Source organism: Gopherus flavomarginatus, chromosome 12, assembly GCF_025201925.1.
Source record: "Gopherus flavomarginatus isolate rGopFla2 chromosome 12, rGopFla2.mat.asm, whole genome shotgun sequence".
NCBI classification, from domain to species: Eukaryota; Metazoa; Chordata; order Testudines; family Testudinidae; genus Gopherus; species Gopherus flavomarginatus.
Window position 1 is genome coordinate 20045697 of NC_066628.1, and position 23767 is coordinate 20069463.

Here is a 23767-nt window from a genome sequence, read left to right on the forward strand (position 1 = left end):
TAATGGCAGCTCCCACCTCACTGGGATGTTGAAAACATTAATGAGATGAAGTTGGTAAAGCAGAGCTGATATTTGCTGCTGTGCTCAGCACTCAGGGTGCAGACATTGGCTCTAAGTAAGCTTGGCAGAATTTCTTTTTCTTTTGCCCTTTTGATGATTAATATTGGGATTTTAATCTTTATGATTATTCCTGATATTTAACAATTTCAATTTTTATAATTGCAGGAAATTCAGTGGTGGTAGGTTAGGTTCAGAGTTAGGGCAATGGGGCTGAGGGGGGCCCCCAGCAGTGACAACAGGGATACTGTTCGCTCCCTACTGGCTGAGGAGTCCAAGACACCAGGGTGAAAGGGGCAGGGAAGGCAACTTCTCTGGCCCAGTGGAGCAGAGTTCCATGGCCAGGTCTGCGAGAGTGCAGAAGGCTCTTGCACAGCCGTGGGGCTCATGACACCCAACCCTGCAGTGCAAGGCATGGGGGGAGGTTACACTAACGCCTGCTGTTACCGATCTTTCCTGTTGTTGATTTCAGTGTCTCAGCTGACATCGACGTTTACCAACGTCTATCGATTGAAATCGAATCCTGCAGAGCAGAGCTATAAGTGTCAAAGAAGGCTCAAGGCGTTACCAGTTCAAATCTCATTGAAATAGCTGGATCCCATCCTTGAAGTCAGTGGAGATTTTATCTTTGACTTCAGAGATAGAAGGCTTAGAATGAAAAGAATTATTCCCTGTTTGTAAAATTAACTCTGTGCATAGCTCTACGCAGGTCGTTACTTAGCAATTAATAAAGATTAGTAAATTGGTCCAATAAAAGATATTACCTCACCCACCTTTTTCTCTAAGGATTAATAATAGCAACAGAGATTGTGGCTCTCTCATCTGCCATGACTAATAAAAAGAGGGGAGGAGAGAAAGAATTAATATTATTAACCAATGTTAAAGAAGAAAAGAATAAGAAATAGAGCAAAAAAAAATTGTAATGGACTATTTTTGCATCAGAAAATGTCAATTCATTGAGATCAAAATTTCCCCTGGGTACATATCAATTTCTACAAAATTTTGTTTAGGAAAAAAGTTATTGTACATATTTTATAAAATAATATCAAATGAAATAAAATATAAAAATAAACTAGTATAAGATACATTTAACTTATAAAATAGGTTTCAAATAAAATACAATAAATATATAAAATAACATAAGTAATACAAAATAAAAATAGTCAAGAAATACAATTAAAAATACATAAATACATTTTTAAAAATATGAAATTGGAATGAAAACCAACATATGAAATCATGGTATAATCAATTAAATGGAAATTTGGGTTCCCCACCACTATCGTCATATGAAAATAACACATTGGATAAAATTAGAAATTGGTAAGGAACGTTTTTTCTTGCCATAGAGGATAAATTTCTACCTAAAATGGTGGTTTCTAGCTGGATGTTTGTTTGTTTTTTTGTTTTTGTTTCTTTTTAATGAAGATTGGGTCTCTGTGTAGAGTGACCCACTGCAAGACAATGAAATATTGTCCTAGGAAAGGACAGGTATTTGTCCATTTAGGATAAAAACTTTCAAAGGGTGGTTATAATTAGGCTGGCCATTTTCACTGCAATTCATTTGCAGTTGGCTGCCCAACCATTGCAATTCCCAGACTTATTTGCTTGGTTTGTTTCTTTGTTGTGGCTTCCCCTAAAATATAAAATCCTGACTCATTTCAGCAGTGGAACTCCAGCCTGTCCAAGGACACTGTTCTGCTTTGATAGACCAGGAAGTGAAATGTGTGACTATTTGAACCAATATCTATCTGTGTTTCTGTACTGTTGTACATGAGCCCCATCACCACAGTACTTCGGTGCTTGGTGTGATTTGTCAAGTTACTACACAGGTTTCCAGAGAGATTAACATTTTGTTTAACCTGCAGTCTGATCAGATATGAAATTTATCCCAGGTGTCAAGTGAGATGGCATTTTCCCCATTTCCCATCCCCTAGCCTCCACTTTCTATTCAGCTATTGTTCCAATAGCCAGCTGGGGGGACAATGAAAACAATGCTGATGTTTTATTGAGTGTATGTTCTTCATTTATATCCCAGAGTGAATTTCTTTCCCATAGACACAACCTACGATGAACCCAGGACAGAGAAATCAAACATCCATCACAGAATTCATCCTCCTGGGATTCAGCACTATCCCTGAACTGCAAATCCTTCTTTTCCTGCTGTTTCTAGTGATCTACATTGCAACCATGTCCGGGAACATCCTCATCGTGGTGCTTGTTGTGTTTGATTGTCACCTTCACACCCCCATGTATTTCTTTCTTGGGAACTTGTCCTGCCTGGAGACCTGCTACACTTCAACCATCCTGCCCAGCATGCTGGCCGGTCTTCTGAGTGGGGACAGAACAATTTCATTTAGTAGGTGTCTCACACAATATTATTTCTTTGCTTCTCTGGTTGCAACAGAATGCCTTCTCTTATCGGTGATGTCATATGATCGGTATTTAGCTATATGCAATCCAATGCACTATGCTGCCCATATGAGCAGCAGGTCTTGCCTCCAGTTTATAGGCGGCTCTTGGATAGGTGGCTTCCTATGTAGTGGCATAATAACATTGCCGATATCCCAATTAGCTTTCTGTGGTCCTAATGGTATTGACCATTTCTTTTGTGATCCTATCCCTCTAATAAACCTCTCCTGTAATAATCCTCAGCTGATGGAAATGTTGGCTTTCACTCTCAGCTTGATTTTCTTATTGGTCCCATTCCTACTTACCTTGATGTCCTACATCTGCATCATTGTGACCATCCTGAGAATCCCTTCCACCACTGGGAGACAAAAGGCCTTTTCCACCTGCTCCTCCCACCTCATTGTGGTGACCATGTATTATGGAACTCTGCTGATTGCTTATATGTTCCCAACAACCAGCACACTGAGAGACTTCAAGAAAGTTCTATCTTTCTTCTACACTGTCTTGACTCCCCTGGTGAATCCCCTCATCTACAGCTTGAGAAACAAAGAGGTCAAGGAGGCCCTGAGAAAAGCTAGCAGGAAATCAATGTTTGGACAATGCTAACCAATCAGTTTCCTTAGATTAAAATAAAATAGATATACCATAGGCTGGTTTAGGGCCTGAGTTGAAGCCTGCTATAGTCCAAGATCATGTTTCCATTAGCTTCACTGGGCTTCCTGTCGTGCTGTTACAGAGTCACAGCCATGGGAGAAAGTGGAGAGAGATAGGTCCTAAAAAGAATAGGGTCACAGGTTTTCATAGGTCTATGTAAGATGACACAGCTGAGTACTACTAGACAGGTGGGAGTTTTGAACTTGTGGCTGCTCCAAGTTCATACAATGAGGAGAGATTGTTCTCAGTGAGAGGGTGCGGGGATAATGGGCTAACTTGGAAATCAGAGCATCTGTTCCTTGTAGGATGAGAGACTTACACACACATGCACACAAAAATACATGATTCCTACATTAAAAAAATATAGTTAAAACATCACCATGAAATGCTAATGTTAGTAAATTGTATAATTAACTTTTGATTCTTATAGTGTATTTCACTCCCAGGCCTCCTTCAAAACAAACAGAAAAGCGAAAGGAAACCCCTCTAACCTGTGCCACAGAACACACGATTCCCATATAGTGCCCATCTATAAAAAGGGAAATAAGGACAATGGGGGAATTACAGATCAGTCAACTTAACTTCAGTACCCGGAAACATTATGGAGCATATAATTAAGCAATCAATTTTTAAGCACCTAGAAGATAATGAGGAGATAAGTAACAGTCATCATGGATTTGTCAAGAATAAATCATGTCAAACCAACCTGACAGCATCTGGTGACAGGGTAACAAACCTTGTGGATAGAGGAAAGTGGTACATGTGAGCTTTGATACTGTCTTGCATGACCTTCTCATAAACAAACTAGGAAAATACAACCTAGATGGAGCTACAATAAGGTGAATTCATAACTTGTTGGAAAACTGTTTCCAGAGAGTATTTATCAGTAGTTCAGTCATGCTGGAAGAGCATAATGAGTGGGGTCTGGATCCAGTTCTGTTCAATATCTTCACCAATAATTTAGATAATGGCAGAGAGAGTAGACATAAAGTTTATGGATGATACCAAGCTGGGAGGGGGGGGTTGAAAGGCAATGGGATTTAGGCTCCTATGTCACTTTTGATGATTGCTTAAGTTTTTTTGAAAATGTTTCCCTTATCTCAATGCCTCTGGACAAACTGGAGAAATGGTCTGAAGTAAATAGGATGAAATTCAATAAGGACAAATGCAAAGTACTCCACTTGCATACATACAAAATGGGAAATTACTGTCTAGGAAAGAGTACTGTGGAAAGAGATCTGGGGGTCACAAGCTAAATATGAGTCAGCAGTATAACGCTGTTGCAAAAAAAGCAAACATCATTCCGGGATGTATCATCAGAAGAGTTGTAAGCAAGACACACAAGAAGTAATTCTTCTGCTTTACTCCTCACTGATTAGGCCTCAACTGGAGTATTGTGTCCAGTTCTGGGTGCCACATTTCAGGAAAGATGTGGACAAATTGGAGAAAGTCCAGAGAAGAGCAACAAAAAGAATGAAAGGTCTAGAAAACATGACCTATGAGGAAAGATTGAAGAAATTGAGTTTGTTTAGTCTGGAGAAGAGAAGAATGAGAGGGGACATGATAACAGTTTTCAAGGACATAAAAGGTTGTTACAAGGAGGAGGGAGAAAAATTTGTTGTTCTTAACCTCTGAAGATAGGACAAGAAGCAACGGACTTAAATTGTGTCAAGGGAGGTTTAGGTTGGATATTAGAAAACTTCCTAACTGTCAGAGTGGTTAAACACTGGAATAAATTGCATAGGGAGGTTGTGGATTCTCCATCATTGGAGATTTTTAAGAGCAGGTTGTACAAAAACCTGTCAGGAATGGTCTAGATAGTACTTAGTCCTGCCTTGATGCAGGGGACTGGACTAGATGACCTCTTGAGCTCCCTTCCAGTTCTATGATTCTATGATGCAAAATTAGAGTGGAGACCTTGTGTAAGTGAGTCCCTGTGAAAATACATAAGTATACTCATGGCTTTGAAACTACGGTAATCCTGGAAAACTGTCTTTTGCACTCATAGAATCATAGAGTAGGACTGGAAGGGACCTCAATCGATCATGAAGTCCAATTCTCTGCACTCAAGGTAGGACTACATAATTACTAGATAAGTCCTGACAGGTGTTTGTCTAATCTGTTCTTAAAAACCTTCAATGAAGGAGATTCCACAACCTCTCTAGGCAATTTATTCCAGTGCTTAACCACTGTGATAGTTACGAAGTTTTTCCTAGTGTCCAAACTAAACCTCCCTTGCTGCAATTTAAGTCCATTGCTCCTTGTCCTGTCCTCAGAGATTAAGGAGGACAAATTTTCTTCCTCCTCCTTGTAACACCTTTTATGTATTTAAAACTGTTATCATGTCCCCCCTTAGTTTTCTCTTCTTCAGACTAAATAAACCCAGTTTTTTCAATCTTCCCTCATAGGTCATGTTTCCTAGAACTTTCATTCTTTTTGTTTCTCTCCTATAGACTTTCTCCAATTTTTCCACATCTTTCCTGAAATGGGGCACCCAGAAATGGACACAGTACTCCAGTTGAGGCCTTATCACTGTGGAGAAGAGTGGAAGAATTTCTTCTCACATAGTGCTTACAACTGTCCTGCTGATACATCCCAGAATGATGTTCGGGTTGTTTTTGATGGTGTTACACTGTTGACTCATATTTAACTTCTGATGCATTATAACTCCTAGATCCCTTTCTGCAGTACTCCTATCAGGGAAGTCAATTACCTTTATGTTTGTGTAAAATTGATTATTCCTTCCTAAGTGGAGTTCTTTGCATTTGCCCTTATTGAATTTCATCCTATGTACTTCAGACCATTTCTCCAGTTTGAATTTTAATCCTATCCTCTAAAGCACTTGCAACCCTTTCCAGCTTGGTATCGTCCGCAAACTTTATAAGTATACTCTGTATGCCAGTATCTAAATCATTGATGAAGATAGTGAATGGAATCCACTCAAGGACCTATCTCTGTGGAGCTCCACTCAATATGCTCTTCCAGCTTGAGTACGCACTGATTATCACTGATGATTACTCTCTGGAAAAGGTTTTTCAACCAGTTACGAACCCATCTTATATTACCTCTATCCAGTTTGTTTCTGCATTACAATGGAATGCTGATAATCTATTCTAATCTACCAAGTTAAAACCGGCCGACTGATGGAAAGAGAGGCCAGAGTGAATAATTCACAGTTTAGACAGTTGGGGGGCATCTACACTGCAGCCGGGGGTGTGAATAGCAACTCCTGTAGATGTAGCCACAGTAACTGTACTCTAGCTAGCTCACTAAAAATAGAAGCTAGAAAACAGTGGTAACCAGCTTCTGCGCCGGCTGTACAAGCAGAATGAACCCTGGGCCAAGGGGCATTGGGGGCAGCAGAGCATGAGGTATGGGAAAGGGGCAGCTCTGCTCTATCATGGATAATAGAGATAGCAGAGGGTGAAGGCTGGGAAAGGGGTGGCTATACTGGAAAATGGGCATTACCGAAAGTCAAGGTTAAGGTGACTAATTTTTAATGCATCCTTTCTAATGATCTCTAGATGGCAGCTGTTCATATGGAATGGCAAATAGTCAGTAACTGTTAAATCCATGACTTTACTTAAAAATTATTGTTTAAGTCATTAAGGGTCAATAATCTTGGAATTAAAAATTTAAGCCACGATTTGTGAAGATTCTAGTCTATCGTTCTGTTATATCCAATTTTCTGTTTAGATATTGTGACAAAGTTCCTCCTCTACCTTGGTGGGTCCTGCACTTATTGGCAGATTTACTCACTTCAGTGATCTTTCCCACAGTCTGGGTCAACTCCTCCTGTGTCTGATCAGGAGTTGGGAGGTTTGGGGGGAACCCGGGCCTGCCCTCCACTCCGGGTTCCAGCCCAGGGCTCTGTGGATTGCAACTGTCTATAGTGCCTCCTGTAACAGCTGCATGACAGCTACAACTCCCTGGGCTACTTCCCCATGGCCTCCTCCAAACACCTTCTTTATCCTCACCACAGGACCTTCCTCCTGGTGTCTGATAACGCTTGTACTCCTTAATCCTCCAGCAGCACACCCTCTCACTCTCAGCTCCTGGTGCCTCTTGCTCCCAGCTCCTCACACACACTTCCTCTCCTTTGGCTCCCACCCCCGCCTAACTGGAGTGAGCTCCTTTTTCAACCCAGGTGCCCTGATTTGCCTGCCTTGATTGGCTACAGGTGTTCTAATCAGCCTGTCTGCCTTAATTGGTTCTTGCAGGTTCCTGATTACTCTAGTGCAGCCCCTGCTCTGGTCACTTAGGGAACAGAAAACTACTCATCCAGTGACCAGTATATTTGCCCTCTACCAGACTCCTGTACCCCACTGGTCTGGGTCTGTCACAATAAGTATTCTTCAAAGAGTTACGCAATGGGATTTCATCAATGTCTGCAATAGTTTTGCCAGAGATTAATTAAAAAACAAAACAAAACAAGAAACCTCTTTTTTCCAAAATATGAGCCAAAATGTGAGCCACAAATAGTCCACATTTGGGCATTATGAACAACAAAACTTTGGTGCCACATAATTATTCACACTGGTTATAAACTGGACTGAGACCTTATGACATGGTAGGGAGCAAATTATGCTAGAAGACTGAGAATAACAATCTGATAGTTTGCTTTACGTTCAGAAATAAGTGGATATTCGTATTCTTCTGTAAAGGCTGGAGCAAACCTTTCCTTCGGGACAAGAAGTCAAGTTGCAGAATATATTGCAATACACATAACTGAAATGATTATATTGACTGTACCCAAATCGACCATGAATTGTCTAATGTCAACATATCACACTGTCCTCCAGGATAGAATCTGTACTGTTCGGTTGCTTATCAAACATTCCAACAGACCAATTAGAGGCCTACAGTTCTGGTGCAAGATTATCTAATTTGTACAATTCCTGTGGCACTGAAGAGCCACATAACCCTGAAACTTGTCAGGGATTTGGGAACAAACTATTTTCACTTTATAAGCTCGGGTCTCTGACCTCCATGCTTCCATGGTCTGGGCTTTCCCAAGAAGCCTAAGGGAGTTAGGTGCCAAACTCTCACAGCAATTCCGTGGGAGTTGGATGTTTATTGTGTACATTACCAGCTTTTGAAAATCCCAACCTAAATGTGTAAAACACCTTGTTGCATCTGCATTTTATTTGAGCAGCAGCCGGCACTTCCTCGTTTCAGAAATGACTGACCAGGAGGCATTGAGATAAGGGAAACATTTTCAAAAAAACTTAAGCAATCATCAAAAGTGACATAGGAGCCTAAATCCCATTGCCTTTCAGTGAGATTTAGGCTGCTAAGCCTTCGTAACTAAGATACTTTTGGAAATGGGATGTAGGCTCCTAAATCTCTTAGACATTTTTTAAAATGTTACCTGAACAGATTGAATGAGCTTATTGGATGGGGATTGGGTGCATGTGTGCTTTCTTTGAAGGGCAACCAGAAGTTTGGTTGGAGAAAATGAAAGATCAGCTAATGCTTTGCTGAGATTTAAAAAACTTTCTAAGGGAAATGGATGGGAATTCATGTCTAAATCAGTTAAGCGGCTCTAAAAATCTCAGGTGTAAATTTTATTTCTAAGGTTAATGCATTATTTCTTGACAGTCAACGTATCATTCACCCAATAAAGAAAGAGATTTGTTTTAGCATTAGAAGTTTCTTCCCTCTCCAGGACTTTCCCTTTGAGATTAGAAGTTTTACTCTACTGACATAGTATTTGGTTTATTTTTAGACAAACTTTCCCTTACTTGTTACATTCCCCAGAACAGATGTGCCTTGGGAGACTGAACCTTCCAACAGAAGGATATATAATGTATCACAAAAGACTTTCCCCACTTGGTGGAGGGCATGAGGCACAGGGCACGTTACCAGACATGACAATAGTGCCTCGGTAGCTATTCTGAGATATGACATTCTATGTACTGGGAACATGGAAGTACGTGGATGCAGTGGGAAGAGAAGATGAACTGAATAACCTGGATCCTGTACCTGATATGCTAAGTGAGGAGGTGACAACAGAGACTCCAGCTGCTGATAGACCTGCCTTAGAGGTAACAACCTTTTCCTTCCTTCTCCTTTCAGCTCAAGGTTTGGGAATCCAAGGGGAACTGAGCAATGATCTCTCCTGAAGTCCCAACCCAAAGCAAAATGGCAGAATTTGGACAAAGAAAAGACCTGTCAGGTCACTGCTATCCTAGCTCCTTATTTTCCCCTCATCACCATATATCTGGGCACCTCACTGTACTGAATGTATCTATTCTCCCACAACCTCTGCAAGAATCTATTATCCCTGCTTTCCAGATGGGGACCTAACACACAGAGGGACAGATTTATAGAAGTGTTTCAGTACCTAAAGATACAGAGACAGTCCTAGTGGGCATTAGGTACCGCACCTACTCAGGCATCAACCACATTTTTAGGTACCTACCGGCTTTTGGAAATTTGGCCTGACAGTCACAGAAGGAGTTTGACAAAGGAGGGAATTGAAGTAACATCTGACAAGTCCAAGGTGAACTCTTCAAACACTGGAGCATCCTTCATTCCATTTTAAGCTTTCCTCCGGGCTACACACAACACACAAGATTTTACTTTTCTTTCTGGCACAGACCTCACTGGGGCATTGAGAGGATTAGTGAGATGATGTGGGTACAACAGAGCTGATATTTGCTGCTGTACTCAATGCTAAGATAGCGGACACTGGCTATATACAAGCTTGGAAGAATTCAATTTTATTTGTGCAATTTTGACCAATATAGTTTTATATTTTTAAGTTTCTTTGTGATTTTTAACTATTTTAGTTTTTATAGTTGCGGTAAACTCAGAGGGGGCAGAGTTAGGATCAGGGTTAGGGCAATGGGGTTGTGGGGGACTCCCTGCAGTGACAACGGAGGTACAGGTGGCTCCCTACATGGACGATGGGCCCAAGACACCATGGTGCAAGGTGCAGGGAAGATGACTGCTATGACCCAGCAGAGCAGAGATCTGTGACCAGGGCTGCAAGGAGGAGGAGAACGATGAGCCACGGGCCATAGCAGAGACCACCCCATGGTTGAATGGCTCCATCTATGGGTAGAAGCCATCCAGTAGTGGAGTGGCCTCTCCCATCACCAGGGACTAATCCGCATCCTTGCAGACCAGGCTGTGGCTGTAGGTTCTTTCACTCCAGGACCACAGCCTGCCCTGCCCCTTGCACCTGTAGGGATGGCTCTCACCATTCTGTGAGAGCTGCGGGGAGAGGGATCCCTGCATGGCTTTGGGACCACTGACACCCATCCCTGCTGGCGCACGGCACGGGGTGAGGCTGCTCTAATGCTGTCCGTGACCAATATTTGCTGCTGTTGGTTTCAGTGTCTCAGCTGATAGCAATGTTTACCAACATCTATCCACTGAAACCAAACCCTGCCGAGTCATGAACTCTATAATTTCATGATCAGTTTCACCCAAGCTGCCTTCCACTTTCAAATTCTCAGCCAGTTCCTCCCTATTTATCAAAATCAAATCTGCAACAGCCTCTCCCCCTATTAGGTTTCTCCACCTTCTGAAATTAAAAATTACCTCCAATTTGGCAGATTTGAAAAAATGGCAGATAGGACAACCAAAAAAGAGAGAGAGAATTAATATTTTAACCAAATAAAGGGAAAAAAGAATAAAATGCAGAGCTGATAAGAAATTCTGTTGGAATATTGTTCCATCAGAAAATACCAATTCATCAAGATCAAAATATTACATGGAAGCCAATTTATTTCTGCAACATTTTGTTAGGGGGAAAAAAAGTTTTTATATATTGTTTTGTAAATGAAATAAAATAAAATTTAAATAATTTTAAAATATACTCATAAAATATAATAAATAAGAAAAAACATAAGTAATCTAAAATAAAAATAGCCTAGAAATAAAATTAATAATACAGACATTTTTTAAAAGTCAAAATTGGCATGAAAGCCAACATTTGACTTCACGGAATTGCCCATGAAATGGAAATTTGGGTTCCTCACTGCTCTACTAATATGAAAATATAATATTTCTTACAAATTTCCAATAGAAATCTTTATGCAAGAGAGGGTAAATTTTTAACAAAATTGATGGATTCTAGCTTTGAAAGGAGATTGGGTAGCTGTATGACCAGCAGTAATGAGGCCTAACCATAAGGTTTTTCAAATTTAATTCCTTTTTGCATAAGATGGTCACCTGGCTGGGTCTCTGTATGTGGAGTGGCCACATGAGCTATTGTCATAAGGAAGGACAGGTGTTTCTGCATAAAAATTTCAAAGGGCGCTAATAGACTTAGGCTGCCAATTCCCCCTGCAATTCACTTGCAGTTGGCTGCCCACCCATTGCAATTCCCAGCCCTGTTTGCTTGGTTTGTTTCTTTGTTGTGGCTTCCCCTAAAATATAAAATCCTGACCCATTTCAGCAGTGGAACTCCAGACTATTTTGTTCTGCTTTTAGACACCAGGCAGTAATTATTTGAACCAATATCTACCTAATGTGTCTCATCTATCTGTGTTTCCGTGATGCTGTGGCTGAGCCCCTAAACCATTGTATCTGAGTGCTTGGTGCCATCTGTCGAAGTACTACACAGGTTTCCAGAGAAATTAACATATGGTTTAACCTGCAGTTTGCTCAGATATGAAATCTGTCCCAGGGATCAAGAGAGATGGCATTTCCCCTCCCCTGTCTTCTACTCTCAACTCAGCTATTTTTTCAGTAGCCAGCAGAGGGAGACGATGAAAACAATGCTGATATTCATTTAGTGAATTTTGTTCATATATCTCACAGAGTTAATTTCGTACCCATAGACACACCTCATGGCAAGCCCAGAACTGGGAAATGAAACATCCATCACAGAATTCATCCTCCTGGGATTTGGGACTCTCCCTGAATGGCAAATCCTTCTTTTCCTGCTGTTTCTTGTGATCTACATTGCAACCATGGCTGAGAACATTCTCATTGTGACCTTACTTGTGACTGATCAGCACCTTCACACCCCCATGTACTTCTTCCTGGGAAACTTGTCCTGCTTCGAGACCTTCTACACCTCCACCATCCTACCTAGGATGCTGGCCAGTCTCCTGACTGAGGACAAGACTGTTTCATTTAGTGAGTGTCTCACACAATATTATTTCTTTAGTTCTCTGGGAGGTATGGAATGCCTTCTCTTATCAGTGATGTCTTATGATCGGTATTTAGCGATATGCAATCCAATGCACTATGCAACCCGTATGAGTGGCAGGTTATACCTCCAGCTTGCAGGTGGCTCTTGGGAAGTGGCTTCCTTTGTAGTGGTATAATAACATTGCCGATATCCCAGTTAACTTTCTGTGGCTCCAGATATATTGACCATTTCTTTTGCGATCTTATCCCTCTGAAAAATCTCTCCTGCAATGATCCTCAGCTGATGGAAATGTTGGCTTTAACACTATGCTTGATTTTCTTACTGGTCCCATTCCTACTTACCTTGATGTCTTACATCTGCATCATTTCAACCATCCTGAGAATCCCTTCCAACACTGGGAAGCAAAAGGCCTTTTCTACCTGCTCCTCCCACCTCATTGTGGTGACCATGTGTCATAAACAGATAGCTAAGGGTTAATGTCTCTTTCACCTGAAAAAAAAAAGTAACCTGAAGCACCTGACCAGAGGACCAATCAGGAAACAGGATTTTTTCAACTCTGGGTGGAGGGAAGTTTGTGTCTGAGTTCTTTGTCTTCTGTCTGCCTGTATGCTCTCTCGGATGAGAAGTGATTTCTGTTTCCTGCTTTCTAATCTTCTGTTTCCCAGTTGTAAGTACCAAAGATCAGATAGGGATTTATATGTTCTTTTGTATTTACATGTCTATAGTTGCTGGAGTGCTTTAAATTGTATTCTTTTTGGATAAGGCTGTTTATTCAATATTCTTTTAAGCAATTGACCCTGTATTTGTCACCTTAATACAGAGAGACCATTTGTATGTATTTTTCTTTCTTTTTTTATATAAAGCTTTCTTTTAAGACCTGTCGGAGTTTTTCTTTAGTGAGGAACTCCAGGGAATTGGGTCTGCAGCTCACCAGGGAATTGGTGGGAGGAAGAAGTCAGGGGGAGATCTGTGGGTGTTAGATTTACTAGCCTGACTTTGCATTCCCTCTGGGTGAAGAGGGAAGTGCTTTTGTTTCCAGGACTGGAATTAGAGAGGGTGGACTCCCTCTGCTTAGATTCACGGAGGTTGCTTCTGTGTATCTCTCCAGGAACACCTGGAGGGGGGGGAAGGGAAAAGGTTTATTTCCCTTTGTTATGAGACTCAAGGGATTTGGGTCTTGGGGTCCCCAGGGAAGGTTTTTAGGGAGACCAGAGTGCCCCAAAACACTCTAATTTTTTGGGTGGTGGCAGCAGTACCAGGTCCAAGCTGGCAACTAAGCTTGGAGGTTTTCATGCTAACCCCCATATTTTGGATGCTAAGGTCCAAATTTGGGACTAGGTTACTGACACCATGTATTATGAAACTCTACTGATTGTCTATATGTTCCCAACAACCAAACAGACTTAGTGACTTCAAGAAAGTTCTCTCTGTCTTCTACACTGTCCTGACTCCCCTGGTCAATCCCATCATCTACAGCCTGAGAAATAAAGAGTTCAAGGAGGCCCTGAGGAAAACTTGCAGGAAGTGCAGGTTTGGACAATGCTAGCTGATCTGTTTCCTTAAGTTAAAATGAAATAGATATAACATGGAGCGATTTGGGGTCAGTATCAAAGCCTACTAAAGCAGGTCATGCTTCCATTGATTTCTTGTCATGCTTATGTAGAGTCACAGCCCTGGGAGAAATGGAGGTGCATAGACCTTTTAAAAGCCTGTTACCCTGTTCTTTTTAGGATCGATATCAGATGCTACTAGTGGTTACTACTGGGCTGGTGGGAGACTTGAACTGGTGGCTGATCGAAGTTCAGGCAATGCAGGGAGATTTTGTTCAGGGAGACAGTGCAGGATAAATGGACTGAGTTGGAATGCTGAGCATCCATCCCTTGTAGGGTGAGATACACCCAGACACACACAACACCTACATTATAAAAATGCAAGATTGCAACATCACCATGGAACTCCAATGACAGGAAATTGTACAATTAACTTCTTCTTATTATTCTTTATTTCAGCCCCAGGATTCTTTCCAAACGGATAGGAAAACAAAAGGAAACCCTCCAACCTGTGCCACGGAACACAGGACACCAGCCCAGACCTCTTATTTGCCAATTTTCAAAAATGACTTAGGGCTAGATTTCTAAAGGTATTTAGGTGTCTGACACATGAGCCAGGCAGGGGAACATCTACCTTCCCCAAATTTCTGCATTTTTCTGGGGCTATGGCGTGCGGATGCGTGTGAGGCTGCAGAGGGCATGTTGAAAGGCAGAAACATTGGGACTTATGACACTTTTAAAGTAAAAATTTAGGTGCCTACAAGGTTTCCCGGCAGCTGAGCAGGGTTTTGTGAATCCCAGGGGGCTGGATTCTGGGATTCAGGTGCCTAAAATGGAAGCTTTGTGACTCTAGCCCTGTTCCACATCCTTATCCTCACGTTATAGCTGGGAAACGAAGGCAGAAAGAGGTGACGTTACCTGCCCAGACTCACTCAGTGGGCTAATGGTGGGGAAATGCATAGAAATCAGTTATCTAGAGCCCTAATCCAATGCACTGCGCCACTGTGTCCAGTTGTATTTGGAAATGGCACCTAAGGGTGTTGGCTGCTGAAGGAATAGTAATCCACACCATGTAGAGTCAAGCACAGGAGTTTGTTACACACAGCGCTGGTGGAGCTTATCAGGCTCAGAGACACTACAGAACAATTAATTACAATAGATTATATAAGGTGCTCATTGGAAGGAGAGAAACGACTAGGGATGGGTTTTCCCAAGCCCCTGAATAGATTCTAGCAGAAAGACAAGATAAACATGATAAGCCAATGGTGTAAAAGATTACATAATGGCTCCATCCATGGCCCAAGTTAACATATTGCTAACACACAGATAATTACCCCCAAACTATGTCTATTAAAGTGTATAGGTCAAATCCTAATTTTGGGGTCTAGGGGAATGAGGTAGCAGCTCTCCTGGTTGACCAACAGGTAGATTCCTGGAAATTCAAAGCAAAAAAGCAGTAATTAGTATTTAACAATAACAATTGTTTATACATTTACCCTTGCATTTCTGTGGGCTAGGATTGGCATCCATCTGTGAGGAGAAGGTGTCATAACTTATGTTAATTATATTAGGTCTTTCCCTGAACTCTGTCTGGGATCTGAGGGGTATTGTACCACTATCTCCACCTTGCATTAGGGAGTAACCATGAGGCCTTTCTCAGCGCTTCATGTGTCTATAACTTGCAATAAGGAGGCCCAGTTACATTCGGAGTTATGCTGACTCTGCTCACTGACTTGAAACACACAAGGTTATCTATTTACCCCAGCTTTCTCTTAGCTACGTACTGTTCTTTGTTAGCTAGTCTTCATCCGGGCCTATATGAAAAGTTCTTAGCAGAAATTGTAGTTAAGATTTTACATCCACAGCAAATGGATTTTGGCCCTTCAGGTGCCCAACTCCCATTCACTGTCCATAGGATTTGGGTGTTTAACATGACCTCTTATGGGAAAACACAACCTATATATTTATAGCCAAACCACTCTCCTGAGAATTCATTCCACAGCCAGGGGATGTTTCCACCAGTTCTTTCTCATGTTTTACCATTTTTTTGGCTACCCTAATAATTGTGTCTCTGTTACTAAAAGCATCATGCAATAAAAGAACCAAACTAACTCTTCTCATTCTGTCGTCTTTGTTGTCATACCTCCCGTTATCTACCCACATCATAATCAGTGTGAGGAATACATGTGTCAAGGCTTGGCTACACATAAAAGTTGCACCACTTTAACTGTACCAGCATATCCCTGCCTCTGACAGGGCCACATGCCCTTGGGCTGGAGAGCCTGGGGCCAACCAGCCCTGATTAGAGATGGAATTCCTGAGGGGAATCAGCCAATGTTCAATAAAAGGCAGAAAGGAGCTAGAGCAGTGGCTCTCATCCAGAGTATGTATATCTCTGGGGGCACACAAAGGTCTTCCAGGTAGTAAATCAACTCATTTAGATATTTGCCTAGTTTTACAGCATGCTACATAAAAAGCACTTGCAAAGTCAGTACAAACTAAAATTTCATACAGACCAAATGAGAAAGGAAGCAATTTCTCAGTACTAGAGCTCTGTGACACATTTGTATTTTTATGTCTGATTTTGTGCATAAGTAGTTTTTGAGTGAGGTGAAACTTGGGGTGAGCAAGAAAAATCAAACTCATGAAAGGGGTACAGTAGTCTAGAAAGGTTGAGAGCCACTGGGCAAGAGTAAGGCCTTGTCTATACTACATAGTTTCATAGATAAAAGGCAGCTTTTTGCCAACAAAACAGTGGTGGTGTGCACACTGTAATGCCTCTCCCACTGACATAAACTCTTCTGCTTTGCCAAGAAAATAAATCACTTCAGGGAGAAATGATGTAGTTACAGCGACACAGTGTCAGCATAGACATTTCCTTCAGGGCAAGAAGTGACAGTATGTCAAGCTTCATGCTAAAAAATGACAGTTTGGGAGTCTAGTTGTAGAATGTATTGCAATACACACAAGTGCAATGATTGTATTGACTGTACCCAAATCAGACCATGAGTTGACTAGTGTGAATGGATGATACTGTCTTTTATGGGATGGAATATGTGCTGTTCTGCTGTTTATCAAATTCTCTAACAGACCAATTAGAGGCCTCTAATTCTGGTACAAGATTATCTAATATGTAGAATTGTTGTGGCACTGAAGATCCACATGACCCATAAACTTGTCAGGGATTTGGGAAGATACTATTTGCACTTTATAATCTCAGATCTCTGACTTTCATGTTTCCATAGTCTGGACATTTCCAAGAAGCCTAAGGAAGTTAGGTGCCGAACCCTCATAGCAACGTCATGAGAATTGGATGTTTATTGTGTACAATTACTCCAGCCTAAATGAGTGAAGCACGTTGTTGTCTCTTCATTTTATCTCAGTAACAATCCGGTAACATTTTCAAAAACACTTAAGCGAACATCAAAAGTGATTTAGGAGCCTAAGATCTGTTGACCTTCAGTGAAGATCTAAGCTGCTAAGATTTAGAAACTAAGAAACTTTTGAAAATGGGATTTAGACTCCTAAATCACTGAGATGATTTTTAAAATGTTACCTGAACTGATTCATAGATTCATAGACTCATAGGTCAGAAGGAACCAACATGATCATCTAGTCTGACCTCCTGCACAAGGCAGGCCACAGAACCCTACCCATCCACTTTTATACAACCCCTAATCCAGGACTGAGTTATTGAAATCCTCAAAACTGGTTTGAAGACCTCAAACTGCAGAGAATCCACCAGCAAGCGACCTGTGCCCCACGCTGCAGAGGAAGGCGAAAAACCTCCAGGGCCCCTGCCAATCCGCCCTGGAGGAAAATTCCTTCCCGACCCCAAATATGGCGATCAGCTAAACCCTGAGCATGTGGGCAAGACTCACCAGCCAGCACCCAAGAAGGAAATCTCTGCAGTAACTCAGTTCCCATCCCATCCAACATCTCCCCGCAGACCATTGAGCAGACTTATCTGGTGATAATCCAGATCAATTGCCCAAATTAAACTATCCTATCATAACATCCCCTCCATATACTTATCAAGCTTAGTCTTGAAGCCAGATAAGTCTTTTGCCCCCACTACTTCCCTCGGAAGGCTGTTCCAAAACTTCACTCCCCTAATGGTTAGAAACCTTCATCTGATTTCAGGTCTAAACTTCCTAATATCCAGTTTGTACCCATTCGTCCTCGTGCCTACATTAGAACTAAACTTAAATAATTCCTCTCCCTCCCTAACGTTAATGCCCCTGATATATTTATATAGAGCAAGCATATCCCCCCGCAGCCTTCTTTTGAGTAAGCTTATTGGATGGGGATTGGGTACCTGTGTTTCATGCTTTTGAGGGAAAGAGGAGATTTGTTTAGAGAAAGTGCAAGCTCAGCTAACTATGCTGAGATTTCCAAAGCGGCCTCAGGGAATTGAATGGGAACTCAGAGTCTAAACCTAGGCAGCTCTGAATATCTCAGATTTAAAATCTAGAATTCATGCATTATTTCTTGACAATCACCATAGCATTCACCCAATAAAAAGAGAGATTTGTTTTAGGATTAGAAGTTTCTTCCCTTTCCAGGACTTTTCCCTTTGAGATTAGAAGTTTGACTCCACCGATATTTTCTAAAAATAAACCAAATATCAACTTTTCCTTGGTTGTTACATTCCCCACAGCAGAGGTGTCTCAGGAGACCGCACCTTGTCACAGAAGGTTATATAACGAATTGGAGAAGACGTTCCCCATTTGGCGGAGGGTATGATGCACAGGGCAAGTTACTAGACATGGCAACGGAGCCCCAGTCGCTTTTCTAGGTTATGACATTCTATTTACTGGGTAAATGAAAGTACGTGGATGTGATGGGAGGCAAAGATGGACTGAATAACCTGGATCCTGGTCTCTGAAACGATGAGTGAGAAGATGACAATAGAGATTCTGGCTTGTGACTGACCTACCTTAAAGGTAAATCAGTCTTTTCCTCCCTGCTTCTTGAAGCTCGAGGTTTTTGAAGCAATATAATTGTGCTAGATAATGGATTCCATGGGAATCCAAGGGAAAATAGGCAATGATCTCTCTCAAACTCCCAACTCAAAGCATAATAATATATTTTAGAAAAAGGAAAGATCTGTCAGGTTCCTGCTATCCTAGCTTCTTACCTGGCCCCCATCACCGTGGCATCTGGCACCTTACTGTCTTTAATGTCTCTATCCTTCCATCACCCTGTGAGGTGCTATTATCCCTGCTTTAAAGATGGTGACCTGACACACAGAAGGACAGATGTATAGAGGTGTTTCAGCACCCAAAGACACACACCCCCCCGCCAAGTGGGATTTGTAATTGATGGGTGTTAGGTGCCGCATTTACTACTCAAGCACCAATAAGCATTTTTTGTACCTAGAGAGCTTCCATAATTTGGCCTGTAAGTCACATGAGGAGTTTACAACTAGGGAGGGAATTGAACTAACATTGGCCAAGTTCAAGACGAGCTCCTCAAACTCTGGAACATCCTTTATTCCACTTTAAGTTTCCCTCCATGCATAGGATTTTACTTTTCTTTCTGGCACAGACCTCGCTGGGGCATGGAGAGGGTCAGAGAGATGTTTTGGGTGGAGCATAGCTTATATTTCCTGCTGTGCTCAGTGCTAGGAAAGGAGACATTGGCAATAAATTCACTTGGCAGAATCCATTCCCACTCCGCCCGCCTCCCATTTTTCATGACTAATGTTGATTTTTATTAACACCCCTCCCTCATTTTAAACTATTTGAATTTTTACTGTTGCAGGAAATTCAGCAGTAGGTGGGGGCGGGGTCAGGGTTCAGGCAGCGCTTACAGCCGGGCTGCAGGGGCTCCCAGCATTGACCAATAGGATATTGATGGCTCCTTGCACCACCAAGAGTTGGTCAGATTACCGAGTGCTACTTTAAAAAGTGATTTACAATGTGTTACTTTTCGGGGATACAATGTGTTACTTTTCGGGGATACACATTAATCATTTTAAGGTTCAGAGCACAGTGCAAACAAACACTATCAGGCTCAGCACACTACAGCAACACACATTACTGTGCCTCAGTGTTAAAATGCTCCTTCCAGGCATCCCTCAGCCAAATAGCCCCCTCTCTGAGCCCCTCTTATAGACTTCAAAAACAGCGAGGAGTCCTTGTGGCACCTTAGAGACTAACAAATTTATTTGGGCATAAGCTTTCATGGGCTAGAACCCAGTTCATCGGATGCATGGAATGAAAACACAGGAGCAGGTAAAAATACATGAAAGGATGGGGAAAACCTATACTTATACTAGAAACTTGTCAGGGATTTGGGTAGAAACTTTGCACTTTATAATTTTCATGCTTTCATGGTCTGGGCTTTTCCAAGAAGCCTAAGGGAGTTAGGTGCCAAACTCTCATAGCAATGTCATGAGAGTTCGATGTTTATTGTGAACATTACCACTTTCTAAATCCCTAAAGTCTAAATGAGTGAAGCACATTGTTGTCCCTGCATTTTATCTGAGTAACAATCCAGCAACATTTTCAAAAACACTTAAGCAAACATCAAAAGTGAGCTAGGAGCCTAAGACCTGTTGACCTTCAGTGAAGACCTAAGCTGCTAAGCCCAAGAAACTTTTGAAAATGAGATTTAGGCTCCGAAATCACTTAGACACTTTTTAAAGTGTTACCTGAACTGATTGAGTAGGCTTATTGGATGGGGACTGGGTACCTGTGTTTCGTGCTTTTGAGGGAAAGAGGAGGTTTGTTTAGAGAAAGTGCAAGCTCAGCTAACTATGCTGAAATATCCAAAGCTGCCTCAGGGAATTAGATGGGAACTCAGAGTCTAAATCACTCAGGCAGCTCTGAATATCTCAGATGTAAAATCTAGAATTCATGCATTATTTCTTGACAGTCACCATAGCATTCACTCAATAAAAAGAGAGATTTGTTTTAGGATTAGAAGTTTCTTCCCTCTCCAGGACTTTCCCTTTGAGACTAGAAGTTTGACTCTACTGATGTTTTCTAAAAGTAAACCAAAGATCAACTTTTCCTTGCTTGTTACATTCTCCACAGCAGAGGTGCCTCAGGAGATTGCACCTTCCCACAGAAGGCTATATAACAAATCAGAGAAGATTTTTCCCATTTGGCGGAGGGTATGATGCACAGGGCAAGTTACAGATATGGCAACGGAGCCCCAGTAGCTTTTCTAGGTTATGACGTTCTATTTACTTGGTAAATGAAAGAACGTGGATGCGGTGGGAGGCAAAGATGGACTGAATAACCTGGATCCTGGTCTCTGAAATGGTGAGTGAGTAGGTGATAACAGAGATTATGGCTTGTGACTGACCCACCTTAAAGGTAAACCAGCCTTTTCCTCCCTGCTTCTTGAAGCTCGAGGTTTTTGAAGCAATATAATTGTGTTAGATAACTGATTCCATGGGAATCCAAGGGGAACTGAGCAATGATCTCTCGCAAACTCCCAACCCAAAGCAAAACAACAGAATTTGGAAAAAGGAAAGATCTGTCAGGTCACTGCTATCTTAGTTCCTTATCTGGCCCCCATCACCATGGTATCTGGGCACCTCACTCTACTGAATGTATCCATCCTCCCATTGTCCCATGACATGCTACTATTCCTGCTTTACAAACGGGGACCTGATGCCCAGAGGGGCAGATTTATAGAGGTGTTTGAGCACCTAAAGACAGAGACACCTATAGTGGGATTTGAAATCCATGGGTGTTAGGTACTGTACCTACTCAGGCACCATTGTATATTTTTAAGTACCTGCAGAGCTTTTGAAATCTGGCCCGAAGGTCACACAAAGAGTTTGTGAAAAAGAAAGGAGTTGAACCAACATCTCCCAAGTCAAACTCGTCAAACACTGGGGTATCCCACATTTCACTTGAAGCTTTCCTAGGTGCTACACACATGATTTTGCTTTTCTTTCTGGCACAGACCTCGCTGGGGCATGGAAAGGGTTAGGGACATGTTGTGGGTAGAGTAGATCTGATATTTGCTGCTGAGCTCAGTGCTAGGGGAGGAAACATTGGCAATAAGTTTGCCTGGCAGAATACTTTCCCCCTCAAGTTGTCACTACTAATATTTATTTTTATTAATTTCTCCCCTTCCTCCATTTTAAACTATTTTAATTTTTACAGTTGCAGGAAATTCAGCAGGGGATGGGGTGGGGGTGGGGTCAGGATTCAGGCAGCGCTTACAGCGGGGCTGCAGGGGCTCCCAGTGTTGTAGAAGTAGCAGTGATCTGTATGCTCTGTATAACCAGTATGCTCAAAAGGTTTGTTACACTCTTCCCCGCCCGCCACTTGTCTCCTCTCCCTCTTTCTCCCTCTTTGAATATCTGTGAAGTGGCTTTCCCCGACCCCTCCTTCTTGGAATGCTTGTGGGATGAATGGACTGCTTAAACAGCTAGAAGATCAGAAGAGCTCTTAGTTAGACAAGGTGTCTGGGACTCTAATTAGGCAGCACTCACACACCCAATGCATGGACACTGCATGGACACTGGCTGAGGTGGAATGTGACCAACCAGATGCAGCCAAGTCATCTCTAGTCGCAGGCCATGAGGAGCAGGTCCTTAAAAGAGGAAGGGGCCATGTGCTTAGCAGTGCATTCATAAACTTGTATCTCTCGTAGAGGCCCTTCACCAGGACCACCTGGACAGTGGTTCACTGCGTTGCATTCCATCGTGCCTTGGGAAGACTTACCTTCATCGCACCATCCATCACTGTGCCATGGGACACTTACCTTGAAGGATCCTGACATCTCCAGTGCCATGCCTGTCCTGAGAGTGTGAGTATATGAGTGTGAGTGTGACAACCTTCCCTTCTCCCCTTCTTTTGAGCTTAGTTATCAATATAATAAACGTGCTGCTTTCTGCCAAAGTCTGGTGGGTCATTAGTCCTCCCTAAGCTTACTAACTGACTCAATTTCGGGTAACACCCAGCACTGAGCAACAGGATACTGGTTGCTCCTTGCACCACCGAGGTGCAAGGGGCAGGGAAGGTGGCTGCCCTAGCCCAGTGGAGCAGAGATCCATTGCCAGGGCTGGAAGGAGGAGGAGGACAATGAGCTAACCTAGTAAGGAGGGCTTTAAACTAGGTTTGACGGGGACAGGTGAGCAAAACCCACAGGTAAGTGGGGAACAAGACCAGGGAGATGGGTTGGAAACAGGAGGGAGCATGGGCTATAATGGCAGAGAGAAAGGAGGGTCAGGGCAAAGCTGGGAGGCAAAATCAAACCAGTATCTTAGATGCCTATATACAAATGCAAGAAGTATGGGTAATAAGCAGGAAGAACTGGAAGTGCTAATAAATAAATACAACTATGACATTGTTGGCATTACTGAAACTTGGTGGGATAATACACACGACTGGAATGTTGGTGTGGATAGGTATAGTTTGCTCAGGAAGGATAGACAGGGGAAAAAGGGAGGAGGTGTTGCCTTATATATTAAAAATGTACACACTTGGACTGAGGTAGAGATGGACATAGGAGATGGAAGTGTTGAGAGTCTCTGGGTTAGGCTAAAAAGGGTAAAAAACACGGGTGATGTGCTGGGAGTCTACTACAGGCCACCTAATCAGGTGGAAGAGGTGGATGAGGCTTTTTTTAAACAACTAACAAAATCATCCAAAGCCCAAGATTTGGTGGTGATGGGGGACTTCAACTATCCGGATATATGTTGGGAAAATAACACCACTGGGCACAAGCTATCCAATAAGTTCCTGGACTGCATTGCAGACAACTTTTTATTTCAGAAAGTTGAAAAAGCTACTGGGGGGAAGCTATTCTAGACTTGATTTTAACAAATAGGGAAGAACTCGTTGAGACTTTGAAAGTAGAAGGAAGCTTGGGTGAAAGTGATCATGAAATAATAGAGTTTACAATTCTAAGGAAGTGTAGAAGGGAGTACAGCAAAATAGAGACAATGGATTTCAGGAAGGCGGATTTTGGTAAGCTCAGAGAGCTGATAGGTAAAGTCCCATGGGAATCA

The 23767-nt window shown here is 42.1% G+C and overlaps 1 protein-coding gene across 1 annotated transcript; it reads left to right on the plus strand.

Annotated features, from left to right (window-relative positions):
• Positions 1 to 1457: 1457 nt before the first annotated feature.
• LOC127032510 (olfactory receptor 10A7-like) lies at positions 1458 to 3075 on the plus strand. Its single transcript, XM_050919818.1, has one exon. The coding sequence runs from the start codon at positions 2128 to 2130 to the stop codon at positions 3073 to 3075; it is 948 nt and encodes a 315-aa protein (XP_050775775.1). The 5' UTR covers positions 1458 to 2127.
• Positions 3076 to 23767: the final 20692 nt, after the last annotated feature.

Bases quoted from the DNA above. Each gene is read 5' to 3' on its own strand.
- LOC127032510 (XM_050919818.1), top strand. From the start codon at position 2,128: ATGAACCCAGGACAGAGAAATCAAACATCCATCACAGAATTCATCCTC.